At 35.3% G+C, this 20,242-nt stretch overlaps 3 protein-coding genes across 6 annotated transcripts in view; 2 read left to right on the forward strand and 1 right to left on the reverse strand.

The window, feature by feature from the left end:
- Positions 1-6,020: 6,020 nt before the first annotated feature.
- On the forward strand, positions 6,021-9,521 carry gja12.2 (gap junction protein alpha 12.2). The gene is made up of 2 exons (XM_087298556.1): positions 6,021-6,134; positions 8,628-9,521. The coding sequence occupies exon 2, from the start codon at positions 8,640-8,642 to the stop codon at positions 9,381-9,383; it is 744 nt and encodes a 247-aa protein (XP_087154682.1). The 5' UTR covers positions 6,021-6,134; positions 8,628-8,639; the 3' UTR covers positions 9,384-9,521.
- A 3,499-nt stretch (positions 9,522-13,020) lies between these two features.
- tbc1d32 (TBC1 domain family, member 32) overlaps positions 13,021-20,242 on the forward strand; it is a 98,998-nt gene continuing 91,776 nt past the window's right edge. Inside the window, exons 1-2 of one of the 2 annotated variants that reach the window (XM_087297533.1) lie at positions 13,021-13,066; positions 13,136-13,178. The gene's annotated coding sequence lies outside the window, so the exon portion shown is untranslated. Of the gene's footprint in view, positions 13,179-20,242 lie in introns of both variants that reach the window. The other variant, XM_087297532.1, reaches the window with a different exon arrangement.
- On the reverse strand, positions 13,471-19,712 carry gja12.1 (gap junction protein, alpha 12.1). 3 transcript variants are annotated; one of them, NM_001007324.1, is made up of 3 exons: positions 19,618-19,657; positions 18,923-18,988; positions 13,471-15,831 (listed from the first exon to the last, which is right to left on the reverse strand). In NM_001007324.1, the coding sequence occupies exon 3, from the start codon at positions 15,795-15,797 to the stop codon at positions 15,036-15,038; it is 762 nt and encodes a 253-aa protein (NP_001007325.1). In that variant the 5' UTR covers positions 15,798-15,831; positions 18,923-18,988; positions 19,618-19,657; the 3' UTR covers positions 13,471-15,035. The 3 variants fall into 3 exon arrangements, with proteins under 3 accessions (NP_001007325.1, XP_087152764.1, XP_087152765.1); XM_087296638.1 differs by lacking the exon at positions 18,923-18,988 and having other exon boundaries at positions 19,618-19,712; XM_087296639.1 differs by lacking the exons at positions 18,923-18,988; positions 19,618-19,657 and adding an exon at positions 16,173-16,289 and having other exon boundaries at positions 13,471-15,975.

Consider the following 20,242-nt stretch of genomic DNA (forward strand, 5'->3'; position numbering starts at 1 on the left):
CTTTATCACATGAAATGAGTGTAGATAACTCCAAACTGTTCACAGCACTCATAAGGATTAGTTTTTGAACTTAAATGATTTGTTGCAATCGGTTTCCTCAAACAGTTTGAGTAACCTTAACTTCTTGGGTTTTACAGTGTAGTAAATTGTTTAAAAATGAACATTATGTATTCAAAATCAAGCTTAAAATGCAGTTTCATGTAGTAATGCTTAGATCAATCGGCCAGAGATCGTTATCAACCGATAATCACATTTAATGACTCAATCGGTACTCGGTGATCTAACTGATCTCATGAACCAATCGCAAGTGTTTGTGTTAGTTGGAGACGAGCAAAATATTTGAATGACCTTACATTTAGACATTTTTGCATGTAATTTAAGTTCTGAGTTTTTGACCATATTGCAAGTTCATTAAAGCTTAGCTGGAAAATTATGTAAATAATACGTTTTTAACATGAATATTTGATTATATAACTTCTTGTAATATACTTACTGCAATAAACAGTAGAGTAAATGCTTATTTTCTTTTAGTAAAGAAGTAATGGATTTATACTGTAGGCGTGCGTTTTAACTTCATAAAATATGTGCTCCTAACTTTTTCTCATTGAGATATGTTGAATTCCTCTCCTATCATTTGCAATGTTTCTAAATTGCATTGTTTGTCATTTTCTTTTTATCTTTTATTTTCTGTAAATCTAAAAATTTTCTTCTTACCATGACATGTTCACACCTAAATGGCTATAAGAGACACATTTAAGGGATTAACATCCTTAATTTATGATCTTAGGTAAGAAAAGATCTATTTTATGAAAAGTATCATATTTTGAGGGAAAATGTGCTTAATGCATTATAAAGCTTGAAGCGTCAGAATCGGTACTCCGTATCGGCCGATCACCATGACCGAGAATTAGTACTTGGTATCAGCTGCAAAAATTCTGATTGAAGCATCTCTAGTATTATGCATACTAGGCCAGTAGTTTGCAGTATGACTGTGAAGAAACACTGCATTGATGTTTGGTTGTTTTTTTTTAGACTAAATATGATATAAGCATGCACATGGCATCAACATTTTTTAAAATTTTTTTGCATGGAGACAATAAGGTTTTCAATTGTTTGTGCTATCAATCCTCCAAAACAAATGGAAAAAACACATTGAAAAAGATAAAATATTTTACATTTGAAAATTATTTGTAAATGCCTCTCATCTGAAACAAGCTGCATTTAATCCTTAATTGGTTAAATATGTGGAAAATGTCTACATTCTATATTTATTCTCTGCATAAAATAAAACACACTCTGACCTGGTCTAAACACTTGACACAGTTGAGCTTCAAGTAAAGCTGAGTAATCTCCCGGTGAAAAGGAGTTTTATTTCTCATGGATTGAAATTCTTGTTTAATTGTGTGTAATTGTGGGAGAGTGATTTTGCGGACGGTTCATCCTAGAAATGAACTTTTAGCCTGTCTTGAGTCTCTGAGTAATCTCTTGCTTATTAAACAGATACAACTGCATTTCATGTCATACGTAAGTTCCAAAACTGAAGGCAACAGAGGGACGAAAAACTATTTAACTGCCATGTAAACTGATGAAACGATCATTTTACAGTACATTTCTGCAGAACTACTGTTGTACTATAGATTTTAACTAAACCACATGGTTGAAAAAAATAAATATTTTTTTCAGGAGATGCAACAGAAAGGTCATCTAGTACTGACAGAAAAAAATCTTAAATATTAACCTTTAGGCAACGCATTGGCGCAGTAGGTAGTGCTGTCACCTCACAGCAAGAAGGTTGCTGGTTCGAGCCTCCGATGGGTCAGTTGGCGTTTCTGTGTGGAGTTTGGATGTTCTCCCTGCGTTTTTGTGGGTTTCCTCTGGGTGCTCCGGTTTCCCTCACAGTCCAAAGACATGTGGTACAGGTGAATTGGGTAAGCTAAATTGTCCGTAGTGTATGAGTGTGAATAAGTGTGTATGAATGTTTCCCAGAGATGGGTTGCAGCTGGAAGGGCATCCGCTGCGTAAAACATATGCTGGATAAGTTGGCAGTTCATTCCGCTGTGGTGACCCCAGCTTAATAAAAGGACTAAGCTGAAAAGAAAATGAATGAATAAATGAATGAATATTAATCTTGATAAATGGACTCTATTGTCATATATCAACTGTCATTGAAAACGAAAGCAGTGAGGACTGGGAATGACATTAGAACAGGATCATCAGATTTTTTTGACAAACTCAGTATTTTAGGGAGCATGTACTTACAAGCTTTGATAATTCATATTATCCCCCATATTATCAGATCATTATACTGTGGGCTTCAAACAGAAATTACTGTTAATGGCTATTATTGAAAGAACATTATGTGGCTAGGAATTTTAAAGAAACCTCAATTTCTGGTCAGGAAATAATGGAAAAAGGAAGTAAAGAGGCTTCCTAAGAAATCATGGTTTCAGAATAATGTTTCCATGGACTTTTGATCTCTATAAACAGATTGTTATATTCATGATCTTACAGTAAGCACATGCAAATGTTGTTTTTCTCCCTTGCCAACTTACATTTTTTCACAAAATGAAGGACTGTTTACACTAAAGCCAATCACCGTGATTGGAATGACAAAGATATCATTATAAAAATCCATCAAAGATTAACATAGATGAATGATGCACTTCAAAACTCTAACAATAACATCACAAAGAAAATATATTGCTGGATCGCCTTTCAGAATGAGAAGCTAACGTTGTATGGGTGTTTCACATGTGATGCAGAGCTTAAAGCAAAGACCTAAGCAATCAAAAATCAAGGTCAAACTACTTGGTCACTGTGAACTTTTCTCTTACGTTTGCTTTTGAAAACATTGTTGGTCAGGTTTAGGTCAGTGGTTTAAGTGAGCTGTATAATAAGCCTTGCCTTCTCATGGATGTGTTTTCGAATCGTACAACAAAATGTTCCCTAAGTCAGTGGTCCCCAACTTTTTTATCACAGCGGACTGGTCAAAGCTTGGCAATTATCAACCATCTTATTTCTCAAAGGATGACAAGCTGACAAAACATTACTGTCACTCTGATACAAGTTTTATTCATGGAATAGTTACAAAGCACTGCAGTGTTTGGCCGATCTGTGTTTGTCTGAGATGATCAGTCTTCTGAAATGTGTGTATTCCATACAAGCTTAAGCTGATCGGTCAGTTCTTGTCACGTGACTTGCGGTGCACTTGTGGCATTCATTCAACTGTGTGCATCTGGAAGGCACGAGCGTGTCATGCCACTTACGTGTGCAAGTCGGACCCCTCCATTGGAAATAACAAACATGCACAAACTCTAGAAAAGATGCGATATGCAAACGGCCCCTAAAAGACTGCCGCCATTTGCAATCTCCAGCAGTTGATCTTCATGCACAGACATGGTAGATTCACCTGATTTATTGACAATTAGTCAGTTGGCATTTCTGCCTCCTCATGTTCGCGTGGGTTTCCTCTGGGTGCTGCTGCTTCCCCCATAGTCCTAAGACATGCGATATAAGTGAATTGAATAAACTAAATTGGCCACGGTGTATGTGTGTCAATGGGTGTGTATGGATGTTTCCCAGTACTGGGCTGAAGCCGGAAGGGCATCTGCTGTGTAAAACATATATGCTATACATAATATACGGCTGGATAAGTTGGCAGTTCATTCCACTGTGGCGACCACTGATGAATAAAAGGACTAAGCTGAAGAAAAATAAATGAATGAATCTACTTTTGTAAAAATCGTAAACTATAGCTACTTCTTTAAAGTATGAAATAGACTACTTTAAATCACATCTAGCACGTAGACCGACATGGTTCAGTTGCTTCCCAAACACCAGGCTTGGATTTTAAACAGCAGACACTTCACTTCTCGTTTCTTCTAACACAAATCCCTATAACCCATTTACTGTTACCATGCATACTAAACATACACACATGTGCGCAAAATGTGACAATTGTTTTATTTTAATGGTTTGTGTCATAAAATCTATACGTAAAGGGGTAGTTCACCCAAAAATGAAAATGTATTTAATATTTAAGTGGTTATAAACCATTATGAGTTACTTTCTTCTTTTGAAAACAAAAGAACATATTTTGAAGAAAGCTGAAAACCTGTGACCATGCATAGTAGGAAAAACAAATACTGTGGAAGTCAATGGTTACAGGTTTTTAGCATTCTTCAAAATATCTTCTTTTGTGTTCAACAGATTAAAGAAATTCAAACACGTTTAAAATAAGTGAAGGATGGGTAAATGATGACAGAATGCCAGTTTTTGGGTGAACTATACCTTTAGGTCAAATGCTTATTTGGGGTGCCCACATTGTATCATTTGGTACGTGTGAGAACAACTATATTTTGTTAACTTTATAAAAATCCAAGAAAAAAAATCATGTTATCCAATTTTCTACCTTAATTATGGTGGAAAGTGTAGGAAATGGCCGTGGTGTAAGGGTATAAGTTAACAGACGTGCATGTTAACATAATAATAATAATAATAATAATAGGAGGTCACGGTGGCGTAATGGGTAGCACGATCGCCTCACAGCAAAAAGGTCACTGTTTCAAGCCCCGACTGGGTCAGTTGGCATTTCTGTGTGGAGTTTGCATGTTCTCCCCACGTGGGTTTCCTCTGAGTGCTCCGGTTTCCCCCAAAGTCCAAATACATGCGCTGTAGCTACAGTAATTGTACATAGTGTATGAGTGTGAATTAGAGTGTATGGGTGTTTCCCAGTGATAGGTTGCAGCTGGAAGGGTGAAGGTAAATTTAGTTAACTTGTTAATGAAGGTTCTGCGGTGGAACCACACCACTTTTTGTCTCCATAACCATTCACCTACTCGATAAAACTTATTTAAGGCAGACCAGCCCTTTAGCACTGTTCTTCTCCTTCTTTCGAACCCACCCTCCCTCCCTCTATTTTTTCATTTTCGATTCACAACAACACTCTTTTAACTCCTAGGTTGAATCAGGGGGTCCAATCACTCTACCAAAATATTACAGAGACGGTACCCCCACTCTGAGTCTCTGGGCATCATCGTAGGACACCCGATCAACCTGTTCACTGTTCATCCTCTTTCTTCCCTTCCCCTTCATCCCACTGTTCTCTTACAATCCCCTTCCTCCCTACAAGAAAGTCTAGCTCAAAGTGTAGTGTGGTTCATGCTATCGTGAAAAGATTGAAGAAAACAGTAAAACATTACAAAAATATATAAACAATAAAAATGCAAGGAATAAGTTGACAAGATGATCATTATAGATTTAAAGTAATGCTAAACAAATGAGTCTTAAGAAGTTTCTTAAAACAGTCCAGAGAAGGGGCATTTCTGATGCTTATGGGTAATGCAGTCTATATACTGTAGGCACAGAGTATGAGAAAGCCCCATGCTCTTAAGTTTGATACAGAGTCTCAATGTGAACATGCATATTTACATATTTGTTGGAGGAAGTTGTATTTTTATTTATCATTTTGACCACATGCTTTGTTCATATATAATCAGACATATATATTGTATAGATAAATATTACACAAATGTTATATTGAAATATTATTGTATTAATCTGTACAAATGATTATAATAATAACAGTAATCCAGCATAAAATAAACAAACATGTTTGAAATTCAGTCTATCAGATCTTTCCTGTTTAGCATTGTGTTTGCGTGACTTCAAAAAGTGCTGTCTATGGAAACCATTGTTTCATCACTTTTCTTGTGACCATGTGGGTGGTGACTTTTAACTCTTTTTTTTTTTTTTTTTTTTTGTGGTTTCATTGCAACATCTTGGGTCAATGCTGGACAATGTAAATTCTGGAGTGATGTAAATCTGTGTGTGTGTGTGTGTGTGTGTGTGTGTGTGTGTGTGTGTGTGTGTGTGTGTGTGTGTGTGTGTGTGTGTGTGTGTGTGTGTGTGTGTGTGTGTGTGTGTGTTTGTGTGTTTGTGTGTGAGTACGTGCTAAATGACTAAAAGTCTTCCAAAGTGTTCTTTTTTTTTTTTTGTGGGTGGACACTAAATGAAAGCTACACTTATAAAAATTACAAAACCTGTTGGACATCAGATCATGAAGAGTGAAGATCTTTTCACTTGCACCCTATTAAAGACAAAGTTTTGCAGTTTTTACTATTTGTCATCATAAGGTAAGGTTTTTTTTTCAGTTTTTCAATAAACGTAAACAAAACACAGTAATAATGCTTATTTGTATGTCTTTTTATTTAAAGAATGGATATTACAGTTTTTCTCAGTCGCTTTGATGCATTTCTCACAACACTATTTACATTTGCATAACAGCTCATGCATTTCTCAAAACAATTAGTCATTTGTGCACATCCTAGTAGCAGTTTCTCATTCCTTCCAACACACTGCAGATGCTTTTGGACAAGCATCAATTGCTTTCATACAACTCTCTGCTGTTTATAACATTATCATCTGCTTATGTCATGTCAGTTAAAATTAACTAAACCTGTAAATGCTGAATAGTCATTTCATATAAAACTAATAGTCCTCATTTCATTACTTGAGTCATTACATAAAACAATGTTGAACTAGTTGTCAAAATCTTTCCAGCATATTTTATAAAAAAATGTAAATATTTATTTTCCTGAAAATGTCTTAAAAATTGAACAGTTTCATGAATGATTTACAGACCTATGTATATTGTAGGTTCAGTTCCAATATGTTCTGCAATATTGTTTACAGTTGTGCACAGCTCAACCCAAAGGAAGTTTATGTTTGTTGTAAATAAGGGTGTGTTAATTCTTTTGCACAACGCTGTGAATAACTTAGAATTGCAAAGAGCAAATGCAGTAAAAATGGGAAACATACAGATTCAGTGTCTTGTACTCAAATACCTCACTAAATGCAGTGATGTCTAACTTTACTGTAGTTTTCAAATGGCTGTGCTAATAATATATAGTGCTGTCTTGGGCATTTTCAGGAAGTGTCACCAAAATCTGACTTTTTTGCATTGGATATATTGTACAGAGTAATTGTCATAATGAAAACATGACCAAGCCATTTGACTATCTTGTTCATAAACAATAGTGTCAGGACTTTTCATTTTGATAATACTTACAATTTGATTGACATGAATACTTGCTTTTGAGGAATGAACTATCCATTTTGAGCATGTGACATGCTTTTGCAGGTTATCAGCTAGGTTTTGCAGTTTGAACTAATTGTTTTGAGAAATGCATTAACTGTTGTGCAGAAATGCACTGGTGTTGTGAGAAACGAACCAAAGCGACTGAGAAAAACAGTAAATATTTGTTCATACATAGCTTTATTTATGATTAAAAATAAATGAAAAATACATTTCATGTGTAATATTTACTATATAGTTTACATATAAATATATGCTTATAAATATCTATATTTTATTATAGTTTATAGATGTATTTCTAAATATGTATTTATGCATTTTAACGACACATATAATAGATGGATGGATGGATGGATGGATGGATGGATGGATGGATGGATGGATGGATGGATGGATGGATGGATGGATGGATGGATGGATGGATGGATGGATGGATGGATGGATGGATGGATGGATGGATGGATGGATGGATGGATGGATGGATAGATAGATAGAGAGAGAGAGCGAGGGAGCCAACACTCTGAAACTGTGCTGCAGCTCAGTGGCCCAGACCATTCAGACCAACAACCCCCAAACACACCTCCAGGATGACCACTGGCTTGCTAAAGAGGCTGAAGGTAAAGGTGGATGGACTAGCCAAGCATGCCTCCAGACCTAAACCCCATAGAACACCTCTGGGGCATCCTGAAAAGGAAGGTGGAGGAGCACAAGTTGTCAAATGTCCACCACCTCCATAATGTTGTGATGGTGGAGTGGAAGAGAATTTCAGTGGCAACCTCTGAAGCTTTGGTCAACTCCATGCCCAAGAGAATTAAAACCGTGCTGGAAAATGATGGTGGCCAGACAAAATATTGACATTTCACATTTTCACTTAGGGGTGTACTGACTTTTGTTGGCAGGGGTTCAGCTATTATTGGCTGTATTTGTAGTTATTTTGAGAGGACAATAAATTTACATTGCTATAAACACTTTACACTGACCACTATTCATTGTGTCAAAGAGTCATTTCTGCAGTGTTGTCCTATGAAAAGATATAAATAAATATTTGCAGAAATGGGAGGGGTGTACTCACTTTTGTGACATACTGTAGATAGATAGATAGATAGATAGATAGATAGATAGATAGATAGATAGATAGATAGATAGATAGATAGATAGATAGATAGATAGATAGATAGATAGATAGATAGATAGATAGATAGATAGATAGATAGATAGACAGATATACTGTGGATGGATGGATGGATGGATGGATGGATGGATGGATGGATGGATGGATGGATGGATGGATGAATAGATAGATAGACAGACAGCTATTATTAGCCCTCCTCTGAAATTTTAATTCCTCAAAATATTTCTCATCAGCCGTTTAACAGAGCGAGAACATTTCAAATGTATTTTGTTATTTATTTTTAAAAAGATTATGATGTTATTATGTTGGATTTTTATTGTTAAAGTAAGTGGTAATTCCTAATAATTATGTAAGTCTTCCACATCACATAGTTACCCTCTGATGTCTTCTAATTTTCAGACACTGTAAATCATGGGCGACTGGGGATTCCTCTCCAAACTTTTGGACAAAGTGCAGTCTCACTCGACCAGCATTGGAAAGGTTTGGCTGACAGTTCTGCTGATCTTCAGAATAATGGTTCTAGGTGCCGGACTGGATAAAGTCTGGGGAGACGAACAGTCCAGAATGGTCTGCAACATCAACACTCCTGGTTGCCTGAACGCCTGTTACGACCACATCTTCCCCATATCTCACATGCGATTCTGGGTGCTCCAAATCATCTTCGTGGCCACTCCGAATCTGGTCTACCTCTTTTATGTTCTGCATGTCATCCATAGAGAAAACAAACTGAGGCAGCGTTTAGAAAATCAGGCAGAGAAGCACGGTGTCAAGCTACCGAAATACACAGACGGCAATGGGAAGGTTTATTATAAAGGGAACCTTCTCGGTTGTTATATGTTTAGCCTCATTGTGACTATTTTGTTGGAGGCTGGCTTTCTTGTAGGCCAGTATTTTTTAATTGGCCTTTTGATGCCCATGCAGCTTGACTGTAATGTAGAGCCATGTCCTAGTGTTGGTCTGCATTGTTTTACGTCCCGTCCAACTGAAAAGAGCATCTTCATTGTGTTCATGCTCATTGTGGCTTGCGTGTCTTTAGCTCTGAATATTGGAGAGATTTTTTATCTGATTGGTCGCAGGAATGTGTATAAAGCAAGGACTCGTTCGAATGCTGTGGATGAGATGCACAAATTGAGCCCCACTGAAACGTTTTGCTGAGTAAAATGCAGTGTAATATTATCATCAAATTTCACTTTGGGCAGGGGTGTCCTGAAGAGTTTAGCTCTGACCCTAATCAAACACACCTGAACAAGCTAATCAAGCTCTAAAAAAGTAAGTAAGAAAGTACTAGAAACTTTCTGGCAGGTGTGTTGAAGAAAGTTGGAGCTAAACTCAGCAGGTCACCAGACCTCCAGGACCGAGTATGGACACCACTGACTTAGGGTATCTAATTCACATATATATATATATATATATATATATATATATATATATATATATATATATATATATATATATATATATATATATATATATATATATATATAAAAATGTTGTTGTTGTTTTTTTGCAGAGTAAAACCAATACAAAAGCAAGTGCACTTAATCTGACAAAACATGATTTTCAAATGATGGATCATTACAGTAAGTAGGATAATTAGATACCCTAAGTCAGTGTTGTCCAAACTAGGTCCTGGAGGTCTGGTGACCTGCTGAGTTTAGCTCCAACTTTCTTCAACACACCTGCCAGAAAGTTTCTAGTACATCTAGTTGGAGCTTGATTAGCTTGTTCAGTTGTGTTCGATTAGATCTGTCTTGTGTCTAGTCTAAGATCTAAAAATTCTTTAATCAAGAGCCATTTTCTAGACAATAAAAAATGTGTTGTCGAAAAGAAAAGAAAACGAGTCAAAATTAAGTACGTTTTTCTTAACAACTTATGTTTTTGTGAGAATCTTGCTTAATTTTGACGAGTTTTTCCAGAAAACAAACAAATTACTTGTAAAATGCTCCTTGATTTAATATATTTTATATATTTACACAATATATATATATATATATAATGTGTAAATATATAAAATAAGTTAAATCTTGTCGAAAAGAAAAGTCAAAATGTAATAATTTTTTTTCCTTTAAAACATGTTTTTATGATAGGTTTTTCTGGAAAACAAATGACTTGTCTAAAAAATGCTTCTTAATTTAATTTATTTTAGACATTTACACAAGAAACCAGACAAAGTCTCTTAGTAAGAAAACAAACAAACAAACAAACAAACAAACAAACATTTGTAAGTTAAAGTCAAAATTATTAGCCTCCCTTTGATTTTTTTTCTTTTTAAAATATTTACCAAATAATGCTTAACAGAGCAAGGAAATTTTCACAGTATGTCTGATAATATTTTTTTCTTCTGGAGAAAGTCTTATTTGTTTTATTTTGGCTAGAATAAAAGCAGGTTTTATTTTTTTATAAACCATTTTAAGATCAAAATGATTAGCCCCTTTAAACTATATTTTTTCGATAGTCTACAGAACAAACTATCGTTATAAAATAACTTGCCTAGGTACCCTAACCTGCCTAGTTAAGCCTTTAAATGTCACTCTAAGCTTTATAGAAGTGTCCTGAAAAATATCTAGTAAAATATTGTTTACTGTCATCATGGCAAAGACAAAATAAATCAGTTATTAGAGATAAGCTATTAAAACTATTATGTTTAGGAATGTGTTGAAAAATAATCTTCTCTCCGTTAAACAGAAATTGAGAGGGAAAAAAATAAAAAAGGGGGGCTAATAATTCAGGGGGGCTAATAATTCTGACTTCAACTATATATATGTATATATCTTTTTTGCTTCATATTTATTCACTTGATTTTGCTACTGTACACTATAACCATAGTTGAACCACAGTGTTTTAGTAAATTTGTACTCATCCATCAATGTGGCAAAAAACATGGTCACTTATAAATATGACAAAAAAAAAAAAAACATATTTAACTTTTGTAAGTCCTCCTTACCCATTTGTCAGCAAGATGTTTTAATCATTTAAAATATTTACTGAATGAATAATTTTTTCAGCTACATTTTAACATTCAATTGTCACAAAATGTTATTTGAAACATTTTGAAGTAGACACTTCATGATTTATATGTATAAACGTTTGTAAATTGAAATTGATGCAGACACTAAAATGCAATTTCTTGATTGTAGTGTGTTTATTGTAGTGACTTTTGTTGTTTTATGATTTTTTAGGAAAACCCTGGAAGGTTTAAATGTAAAAAGAGCCTTACTCTATGTGTATAGGAAAAGTGGGGACAAAAGTAAGGTGGGACGAAAGTAACATTTTCTCAAAGCCCTGACAACATTTGATTTCCAGGCTGTAACTGCACATTCAGCATCCAACCCTTGATGGAGCTTATAAATATCATGTGATTTCAGGACAGCTCCAAATTTCAGTTTTTAGGTGCAAATGGTAAATTATTGTAGCTGTTCTTTTTCCTTATTACAAGTTGTGTTTCTCTTTTCATGTGTCAGACTAATGATCAATATACAAGTAATTCAGTGCAAAAACACATCCTTATGGTTGAAATGTCTGAGTTTTACAGTTTAAAAGTACATCAGATTTATATGGCAAGAGTTCCTGTGAGGACGAAAGTAACACCTATTGATGTGCTATGCTAATGGACAAAACTTATTTTTCACTTCCACATTAAAGTTTGCAGTGTTTGGATTCAGATATTTAAAAAAAATAAATACATAATGCCAATAATAAAAAAAATATTCCAAAAAAAATTTTTTTTATCTTTTACATTGTTGAATTGCTTTTGAAACATTTGATGGAGCTGAAATTTAAAATGAAAATGCTGTGTAATATTTGTTGCAAAAATAAAGGACAAAATGTTTGCAGTTGACAATAACAAGTTCATAGTCAGATATATTTAAAATAAACAAGATTAAGCTAGTAAATCCAGCAAATATTGTTGTGTTACTTGTTGTTGTGACCCACCCGTGTGTTACTTTTGTCCTTACCTATGGGGTCAAACATAACAAAGTGCAACTTTTGTTTAAAGTGAAGTTATATTGGAGTTGTTGTACATTGATACAAAATAACAGCTGATTTTGATAGAGCACACTTGTGAGTTAGTAACTACAGCAAAAATATATTTCTGCTAAAAACAATATTTTTTAATGAAAATGGTACTTTCGTCCCCGCTGTCCCCTACCATTATATCATGTTTATAATATGTTTGCATAGCTTATGCTTTGTTGGAAAATCTAATCAGGTTATGCTAGCAGAATGTAATATTGAGCACGGTTCAGAAATTTTTAGGAAATGATCTGTCAAATTGTAACGTGTGCAAAATAAATATACAAACATATTATGCTTTTATATTTGTCTAAATATTATAAAATAAAAAAGTGTATCTGGGAGGCTTGCACTGCTTTCTTTTCACCTTAGGGGGGCGTATGAATATCACAAAACATGAGTGCATTTGAAAATCTGAAGAAACAGACAATAATGCATTTTAACTCATATAGCCTAATAAACAGATGAATACAATAGTTAGTGAAGTGAAGACTATTAAGATAGTGCTAACATAAACATAACATAAACAAACAAGCAAAAGAATAAAAGTAAACAACTGGAACCCATGTGTAGGTTACAATGTGTAGGTTACTTCAAATAATGTGCTTGTCATAGTTGCTTTAAAAGTCAATAACTATTTATTTAAATTTAACTTACGTGTTTTTTTACGTGCTTTAAGCATTAAGATTCCCTTCAAAAACAATTCAACCAAAAAGAAAGGATCTACTTAATACTGCATTTTAGGCAACTTAAGACGTGATTAGCTGCATTTGACGTCACTGAAATAAAACTTGGCGTGACACGTCAGACGCCGCCATGTTTAGGTGGGTCTATTTGTGTTTGTTATCCTAAAATATGTGCATATTTTAACTGCATAAATATGATTTCAACAGAACATGAGATATAGAGTATGGAGATCTTTGGAATAACGTGATGGTGAGTATACTTGATAACACAACTGATATTGTATGCTACTTCTCTTAAAGAAATTGACCATGGTTTTACTACAGATACAACAAACAAACACGATTGTATTTAAACTTTGGTAACTGTAAATAACCGAGAATAAACCACTGATCTTAACACAATCCATAGTTTACCATATTTGTAGTAAAACCTATATGATAATCTAAAACAACATCTTTTCTAAAACCATGGCTAATGTTGTTAAGAGTTTGATTATTTGCTGAATCTTGTCCAATGTATACTGCACGTTTCTCACAACACATTTACCTGAGGAATACTTTATTATGTTTTAAGAAAGCTAAAACATAATTACACATATTTACAAATGCATTGTATATACATTTAAGAAAGTAAACAATTTAGGATTAACAGCATAATATACATATGAATGCAGAAATTAGCTTGACCTAAAAAGCAAGGCCTTCATTAGCTATCATTGCTTTCCTCCATCAGGTTAGCTTTAACCAAATTGAAAGAGAAAAATAAAAGCATTAACACTGTTACATAATGAACTATTATCACATGTTATCAGATGAGATAAATGGCAGGATATATGACAAGTCAGAAGTTAAAAATAGTTCATACAAAATAAATTACCAGAAATATCCTATAAAACAATAGTTTTGGTGCAAACGTTGTTTAAAATATCCCAGCCAACTGAACTAGCATTCTCAAGTTATGAAATATTATTGTTCCTGAATGTTTAAGATCAAAATATGTTTTACAAAAAAAGTATGATGTTTTTATGTTTTGAGAACATTTTAAAGACACCGGATAAATGTTTTATTAATTTTACTTAACTGTAAAAAAAAAAAAAAGAAGTTGACTTCTTAAATTTTTAAAGCAAAAAACCTCATGACATTTTTGAGTTTACTTAACTTTCAACCCAGTTACTGCACTTGACTCAATGTAAGTTGAGTAAACTCAAAAATGTCCTTATAAATTTTAAGTTGAATCAACTTGTTTTTACCGTGTGGAAGACAAACATTTATACACTTTTACAGACAAAGGTGCCAGGAGGAACTATTGTTTTCCCAGTGATGGAGAACATATTTTGGTTCTCCAAAGAAAATGTTTTTCTATAAAGAGTCTTTTTCATCATGGAACCGTCAATGCCAATAAGGAACGTTTATTTTAATAGTGTAACGTTAGAATTGGGTGACACAGTGGCTCAGTGGTTAGCACTGCCGCCTCACAGCAAGAAGGTTGCTGGCTCGAGTCCCGGCTGGGCCATTTGACATTTTTATGTGGAGTTTGCATGTTCTCCCTGTGTTGGAATGGTTTCCCCTGGGTGCTCTGGTTTCCCCCACAGTCCAAAGACACGCTGTATAAATGAATCGAATAAACTAAATTGGCATAGTGTATGTGTGTGAATGAGTTAATAGATGTTTGCCAGTACTGGGATGCAGCTGAAAGGGCATCCGCTGTGTAAAACATATGCTGAATAAGTTGGTGGTTCATTCCGCTGTGGCGACCCCTGATGAATAAAGGAACTAAGCCGAAAAGAAAATGAATGAATGAATGAAATAGGCCATAGTGCATGTGTGTGAATGAGTGTATGGATGTTTCTCAGTACTGGGTTGCAGCTGGAAGGGCTGTGTAAAACATGTGCTGGATAAGTTGGTGCTTCATTCCACTGTGGCAACTCCTGATAAATAAAGAGACTAAGCTAAAGGAAAATAAATGAACTTTAAAATGCTAGCTGTTAGCTGGGCATCATTTAAAAGCAAAACAAAAACTCTGCAAAACAAATTTGAATTCCCAGATCTTAGTCTCATTTAGCCACGGCCAAGCTCTAAACATCAAGCATAATAATATTTTAAACCCTTAAGATTTGCTAGACTTTGAAGTTCCTGAAATGTACACCTTGGATCCGTTTAAACCTTTATGAAATGAAGTCATCTTTGCGGCGCGGTGTCTCTTTGACCTGCGGCATATCAGGTAGAACATCTCAACCACGTTCAGAAGCAGAGAGATGCACGCCACCACCAGCATGAAGATGATGAAGATGGTCTTCTCTGTGGGACGGGACATGTAGCACTCAACTGTATGAGGGCAAGGAGACTGGGAGCATTCGATCTTCGGGATCATTATGAAACCGTAAATATAATACTGGCCAACGATAAACGCGGCCTCTAGCAAGATCTTCACAAACAGGCTGGCTAGGTAACTACCCAATAATTGGCCCTTGATTATGACTTTGCCGTAATCGTCTATATATTTCGGCTGTTTGAGGCCTTGTTTTTCAGCATGGGATTCGATCTCGTGTCGCAGTTTCTTTTCTTTGTGGAGGACATGCAGGACGTGGCCGAAGTATAGAAGTGTTGGCGTGGACACGAAGATGATTTGAAGAACCCAGAAGCGAATATGGGAGATGGGAAAGGTGTGATCGTAGCATACGTTCGTGCAACCAGGCTGTTTCGTGTTGCAGATCATTTTTGATTGTTCGTCGCTCCACACCTTTTCAGCACCAGCCCCGAGAACCATGATCCTGAAGACAAACAGGACCGTGAGCCACACCTTCCCAACCACTGTGGAGTGAGACTGCACTTTGTCCAGCAGCTTGGAGAGAAATCCCCATTCTCCCATGCTTGAGCCTGAAGTGCCTTGTCTACCTGCAAAACTGGAGGGATTGCAGTATTAGTGGTTAGTTTTTGATAATTGTGAGAGTATAGTGGAACTGTAGAGTTACTGAAGTTTGTCCTGCGCGCTTGCATTTATTATTTTTTTGTTACTTCTTTGGTTTGGTGCGTTAATCTAATCGTTACTATTATTCAAAAGAAGGTAATGATTCGCACTCAATTGCTTTGTATTGTTTTTATTTTTACTTTTTCTTACATTTTTCGGGTGATAACAGACAAACAGATGTTTCGGCACAAAGCCTCCTCTGTGTGTTATCACCCGTAAAATGTAAGAAAAAGTAAAAATAAAAACAGTACGAAGCAATTGAGTGTGAATCATTACCTTCTTTTGAGTTATAGTGGAACTGTAGCCAAAAATAAAAGCTGCATCTCAAATCGCACAATTATGCACTATTCTGCGTCATTTTGTAGTATAGTGTAAACAACAAAAAAAAAAACTCTGAAAATAATAAGTGCTCTTTAAATACCCGGATGATGCACTTATTCAACCATTAAAATGAAGTGTGGAAAGATCTACGCTTTATGCACTCAACAAGCAGAAGGGGTGGAGCTATCAGGCACTAATGTTGGGTTACTTTATAGGGGTGTCACGATTTAGATTTTTAATCGAAATTTATGCTCAATTTCGATTATCGAATCAAAAAATAGAATCGTCGATGCTGCCACGCCCCCATGTCACGTCAGCTTGGCTTGCCAAGCGGGGAAAAAAAACAGGCTTGTTGAAGTGCTTGTAAAAACTGCAGAAGCAGGAGACCCGTTGACAGAACTTAAACCCTCTCCTCTTTCAATGAAGTCGCCGGTGTGTAAGCATTTTGGATTTCCAGTGAGTTATGTTGACAACGTTCATGTTGTCGACAAAAAAAACACAGTTTTGCAAGCTCTGCTATGTACGTATTACGTACGGTTCGTCCAATAGACAACACCGGCATCGCGATCCTCCGCCCGCCCCCGTTGCAAATCCGTTTGCGAAAAGTACACACTCAGGCCCTGTTTACACTGTCTTTGTTTTTAAATGGCATTTTAGAACAACAACGATTTGACATCCACAGTGGCGTGTAGCATTTCTGAGCAGCTCTCCTTCCTCTCTACCTCTGAAAATGCACATCACGTGACCACACAGACACAGACGCACTCACAGTCATGCGCTCGAGACAGCAGGTTCAGGCAGTCAGAGGGCTGCTTCAATCTTTCACTCACTTGTACTTAGTCATTTTAGCGAACACCTCAGATACTGTTGGCTGGTTCCTGTTGGTTGTGCGTCTTTTTTACCGATGCCATTATAACGACACAGATCACTGCCTATTCACGAGTCCCGCAGAAAAAGTGATTGACAGGTGGTAATTATGTGTGTATCTTGCCTTTATTCATTTACTGTAGGATTTGTTTATGGGTAAAACAAAGACCACGCAGGTCAGGTAGTTTAAACGGTAGGTACAAATAATTAATTGGTCATTAATTAATTAATTATTCATAATCGAAAATCTAATTGAATCGTGCCTTTAGAATCGAAAATGTAATCGAATCGAGGATTTGGAGGATCGTGACACCCTTATTACTTTATTTGTTTTGGATTGTGAAATCAAAATTCTCCTACGAAAGTCATTATACCGCCCCCTGATGGTGAATGTGGTTATACTCATGGCAGGTATTATTTGATAGTTTAGCCATTTATTTAGCTAATTTGGCACCCGTCAAACATCATCAGGGAAACAGTTTGAATTTCCGCATAGTAAAAAAACATTAATGTTCCATTTGGGACGACCCTACATACATATTCGCTTGTTGTGACGTATCGGTGATGTATGAAATCCTGTTTCCGGGTCCAAGCTGCTACTCATTTGAATTGAGAGAATATTCATTTATGAGCTCTTTTTAGTCCTATCACACATTAAAGTGAATTTTATATCAAATCATGGTGTACACAACAGTCTCTGGACTTGCTGCAACACAAATATCAAAATTTTTACAATTTCTAAAAAATTACTCACTTTCTGGCCATTGGATAGTAGGCATGGATATATACATTGCGATCGCGATTTTCGAAAGTATTTGTATGAATGTTTATTTTTACCATTTGATGTGGCTCCCCATACAGGTTGATATAGGGCTTAGACCCAGAAGCCGCTTCACATGACGTCACACTTAACAAGCGGATACTATGTTGTTGAGTTTGTAAGTGCAGAAGCGCATAGTAGCGCATAGAATAGAAGCGCATTTTTGACACAGATAAAGTCTTTGTTTGCTCTTCAGCATGTCATTCTTAGACAGTATTGTTTTAGTATTGATATTTGAACATTCTTTATCTACTCAGAACTGCAGTATTAAACTTCTACTTGTAATGTAAGTCCAGACAAAAGAAGTATGTTTCTATAAAAGTAAATCCTTTTTTGTTATTCTATGATATTGTAAAATAATGCTTTAAATAACACTATATGTTGGTTTGTGTCACACACACACATACACATATATACAGTCCTCAGCAATAATGAGTACACCCAAATTTATAAATATGTGTAAATAGGATGCTTTACAATATTATATTTGTGCATATACATTAGATTAGTCAGCACTGAAGCCAAATCTGGGGCTTGTATAACAAAATAACTTATGATAACAGTCCAACATTATTACACCCAAATTTATATGTTAGGGAGAAATAATTAACCAAAAATTAAAAAAAAATTCTATATATATTTTCCTGTATTTTACATAAATTTAAATTTATAATCGTCCAATTTCTAAATATGTTTGGTGACTAAAATATAATTTTAATAAATACTGCTGTTTCATAAAACTGTTTTGTTCAAATGCATCAAATTATATTGAAAATATCAATTTTCAAAATGGGGTGTACTCATTTATGTTGAGCACTATGTATGCTGAAAACAATATCAATGAGTAATATTTAAGTATACAGAGCCAGTGCTTACTATCTGGCACAAACAATGTCATAAACAGCATTACTCATTGTGTACTCACTTTGTGTGCAAGTTTCATTCGAATCATTAGTAATATTATTAGAGAATAGTGAAATGATTATTCATGCAGAGAAATAAACGTTGCCCACAGTACCTGTGTGGACTGTGACAAAAATCCGATGTTCAAAAGATAAGAGCGTTCAAGGTGCAGTGTTCAAATCTGATTAAAACAAGACAAAATATCAGTTAAAATAAGACTTGAACTGAACATGAGTACATTTACTTGAACTTAAGCGGACAACAACAACATTGACTGCTCTCTGTATTTATATTGAACGCAAACTATTCTCTGCATTCGAGTAATTATATTTGTGTTAATGACAATGAAAAATTAGACAAGTACTCGGCAAACATATGTTTCAAACATGCTTAACAACACCGAACTATATGGATGACTGACTTTTTCAATCACTCATTCAGTTTGAAACCGTGAATGGTTAACATGTAGCAAAATCCGTCTGTATACAGTAATATAAAGACTAGATCATGATCATGAGCATTGTTCTTAAGTGTTTGGACTTTCAGCAGTGGACATTAAACCACACTGAACTGAACTAAACTGAACTTCAACTCTGAAAACTGGACTGAAGCAGTTTTAATTCATTAGAACTTCTATGTTAAGCTGCTTTGACACAATCTACTTTGTAAAAGCGCTATAGAAATAAAGATGAATTGAATATCAGATCTGGTACCTTTTCATAGCCATAAAGTAAACCTTACGGTACATATAACTAGTATATTTAACCACAAAAAACGTTCAAATATAGTATGAAAAAGGCATATCTCTACCTGTGACAACTGCGTCTGAATCCGCTGCTGATTGACTACGTTGCTCAATGATTAAATGCCATGTGTCAGGTGTAAAGATTGAACTTCGGTGCACTGGATTTCGCAATTTTTTTTTTTTTTTTTTTGGGCTGTCACATTCCTTTTGACGTCTGATAAACCATTCCATGGCCATATTTGGGATAACAGGATAAATTTGAGCACAAAGTTAAATATTAATCATTGTTAGAGAATCTTGGATAAGTACATACATGCCAGACAAAATGTCAAAATTTGTGTTCGGACACATACACTCCTGCCTAAAGATAAATAAAGCTTGGCACAGTATATCGATTTGCCATCAGAGTGCTTCATAACATTACTGGAACTTCTGAACACAATGAGCGCTATAGGAAGTAAACCCGCTGTGTTTTTAATGTTTCATTGCGAGAGAAGAGAGCAGAATAAATATTCCCTCTCCATGCACAACATGAGACGGTTTTATAACATAATGAATGCTTGAGTTTTAGTGCTGTAAGGTTTTCATCATCTGAGCTAGTTTTGTGCTGGAGTCTGTAAAAAATATAGTGATAAAAATCAGCAGCGTGGCCATTTTTGAGATATGTGAGAACAACACACATCAGTATAA

The sequence above is a fragment of the Danio rerio genome, chromosome 20 (genome assembly GCF_052040795.2).
Source record: "Danio rerio strain M-AB ecotype USA chromosome 20, GRCz13ab, whole genome shotgun sequence".
Lineage (NCBI taxonomy): Eukaryota > Metazoa > Chordata > Actinopteri > Cypriniformes > Danionidae > Danio > Danio rerio.

What these genes read in the sequence shown, in the direction of transcription:
- gja12.1 (XM_087296638.1), bottom strand. Translation starts at nt 15,797, where the DNA reads ATGGGAGAATGGGGATTTCTCTCCAAGCTGCTGGACAAAGTGCAGTCT.
- gja12.2 (XM_087298556.1), top strand. Translation starts at nt 8,640, where the DNA reads ATGGGCGACTGGGGATTCCTCTCCAAACTTTTGGACAAAGTGCAGTCT.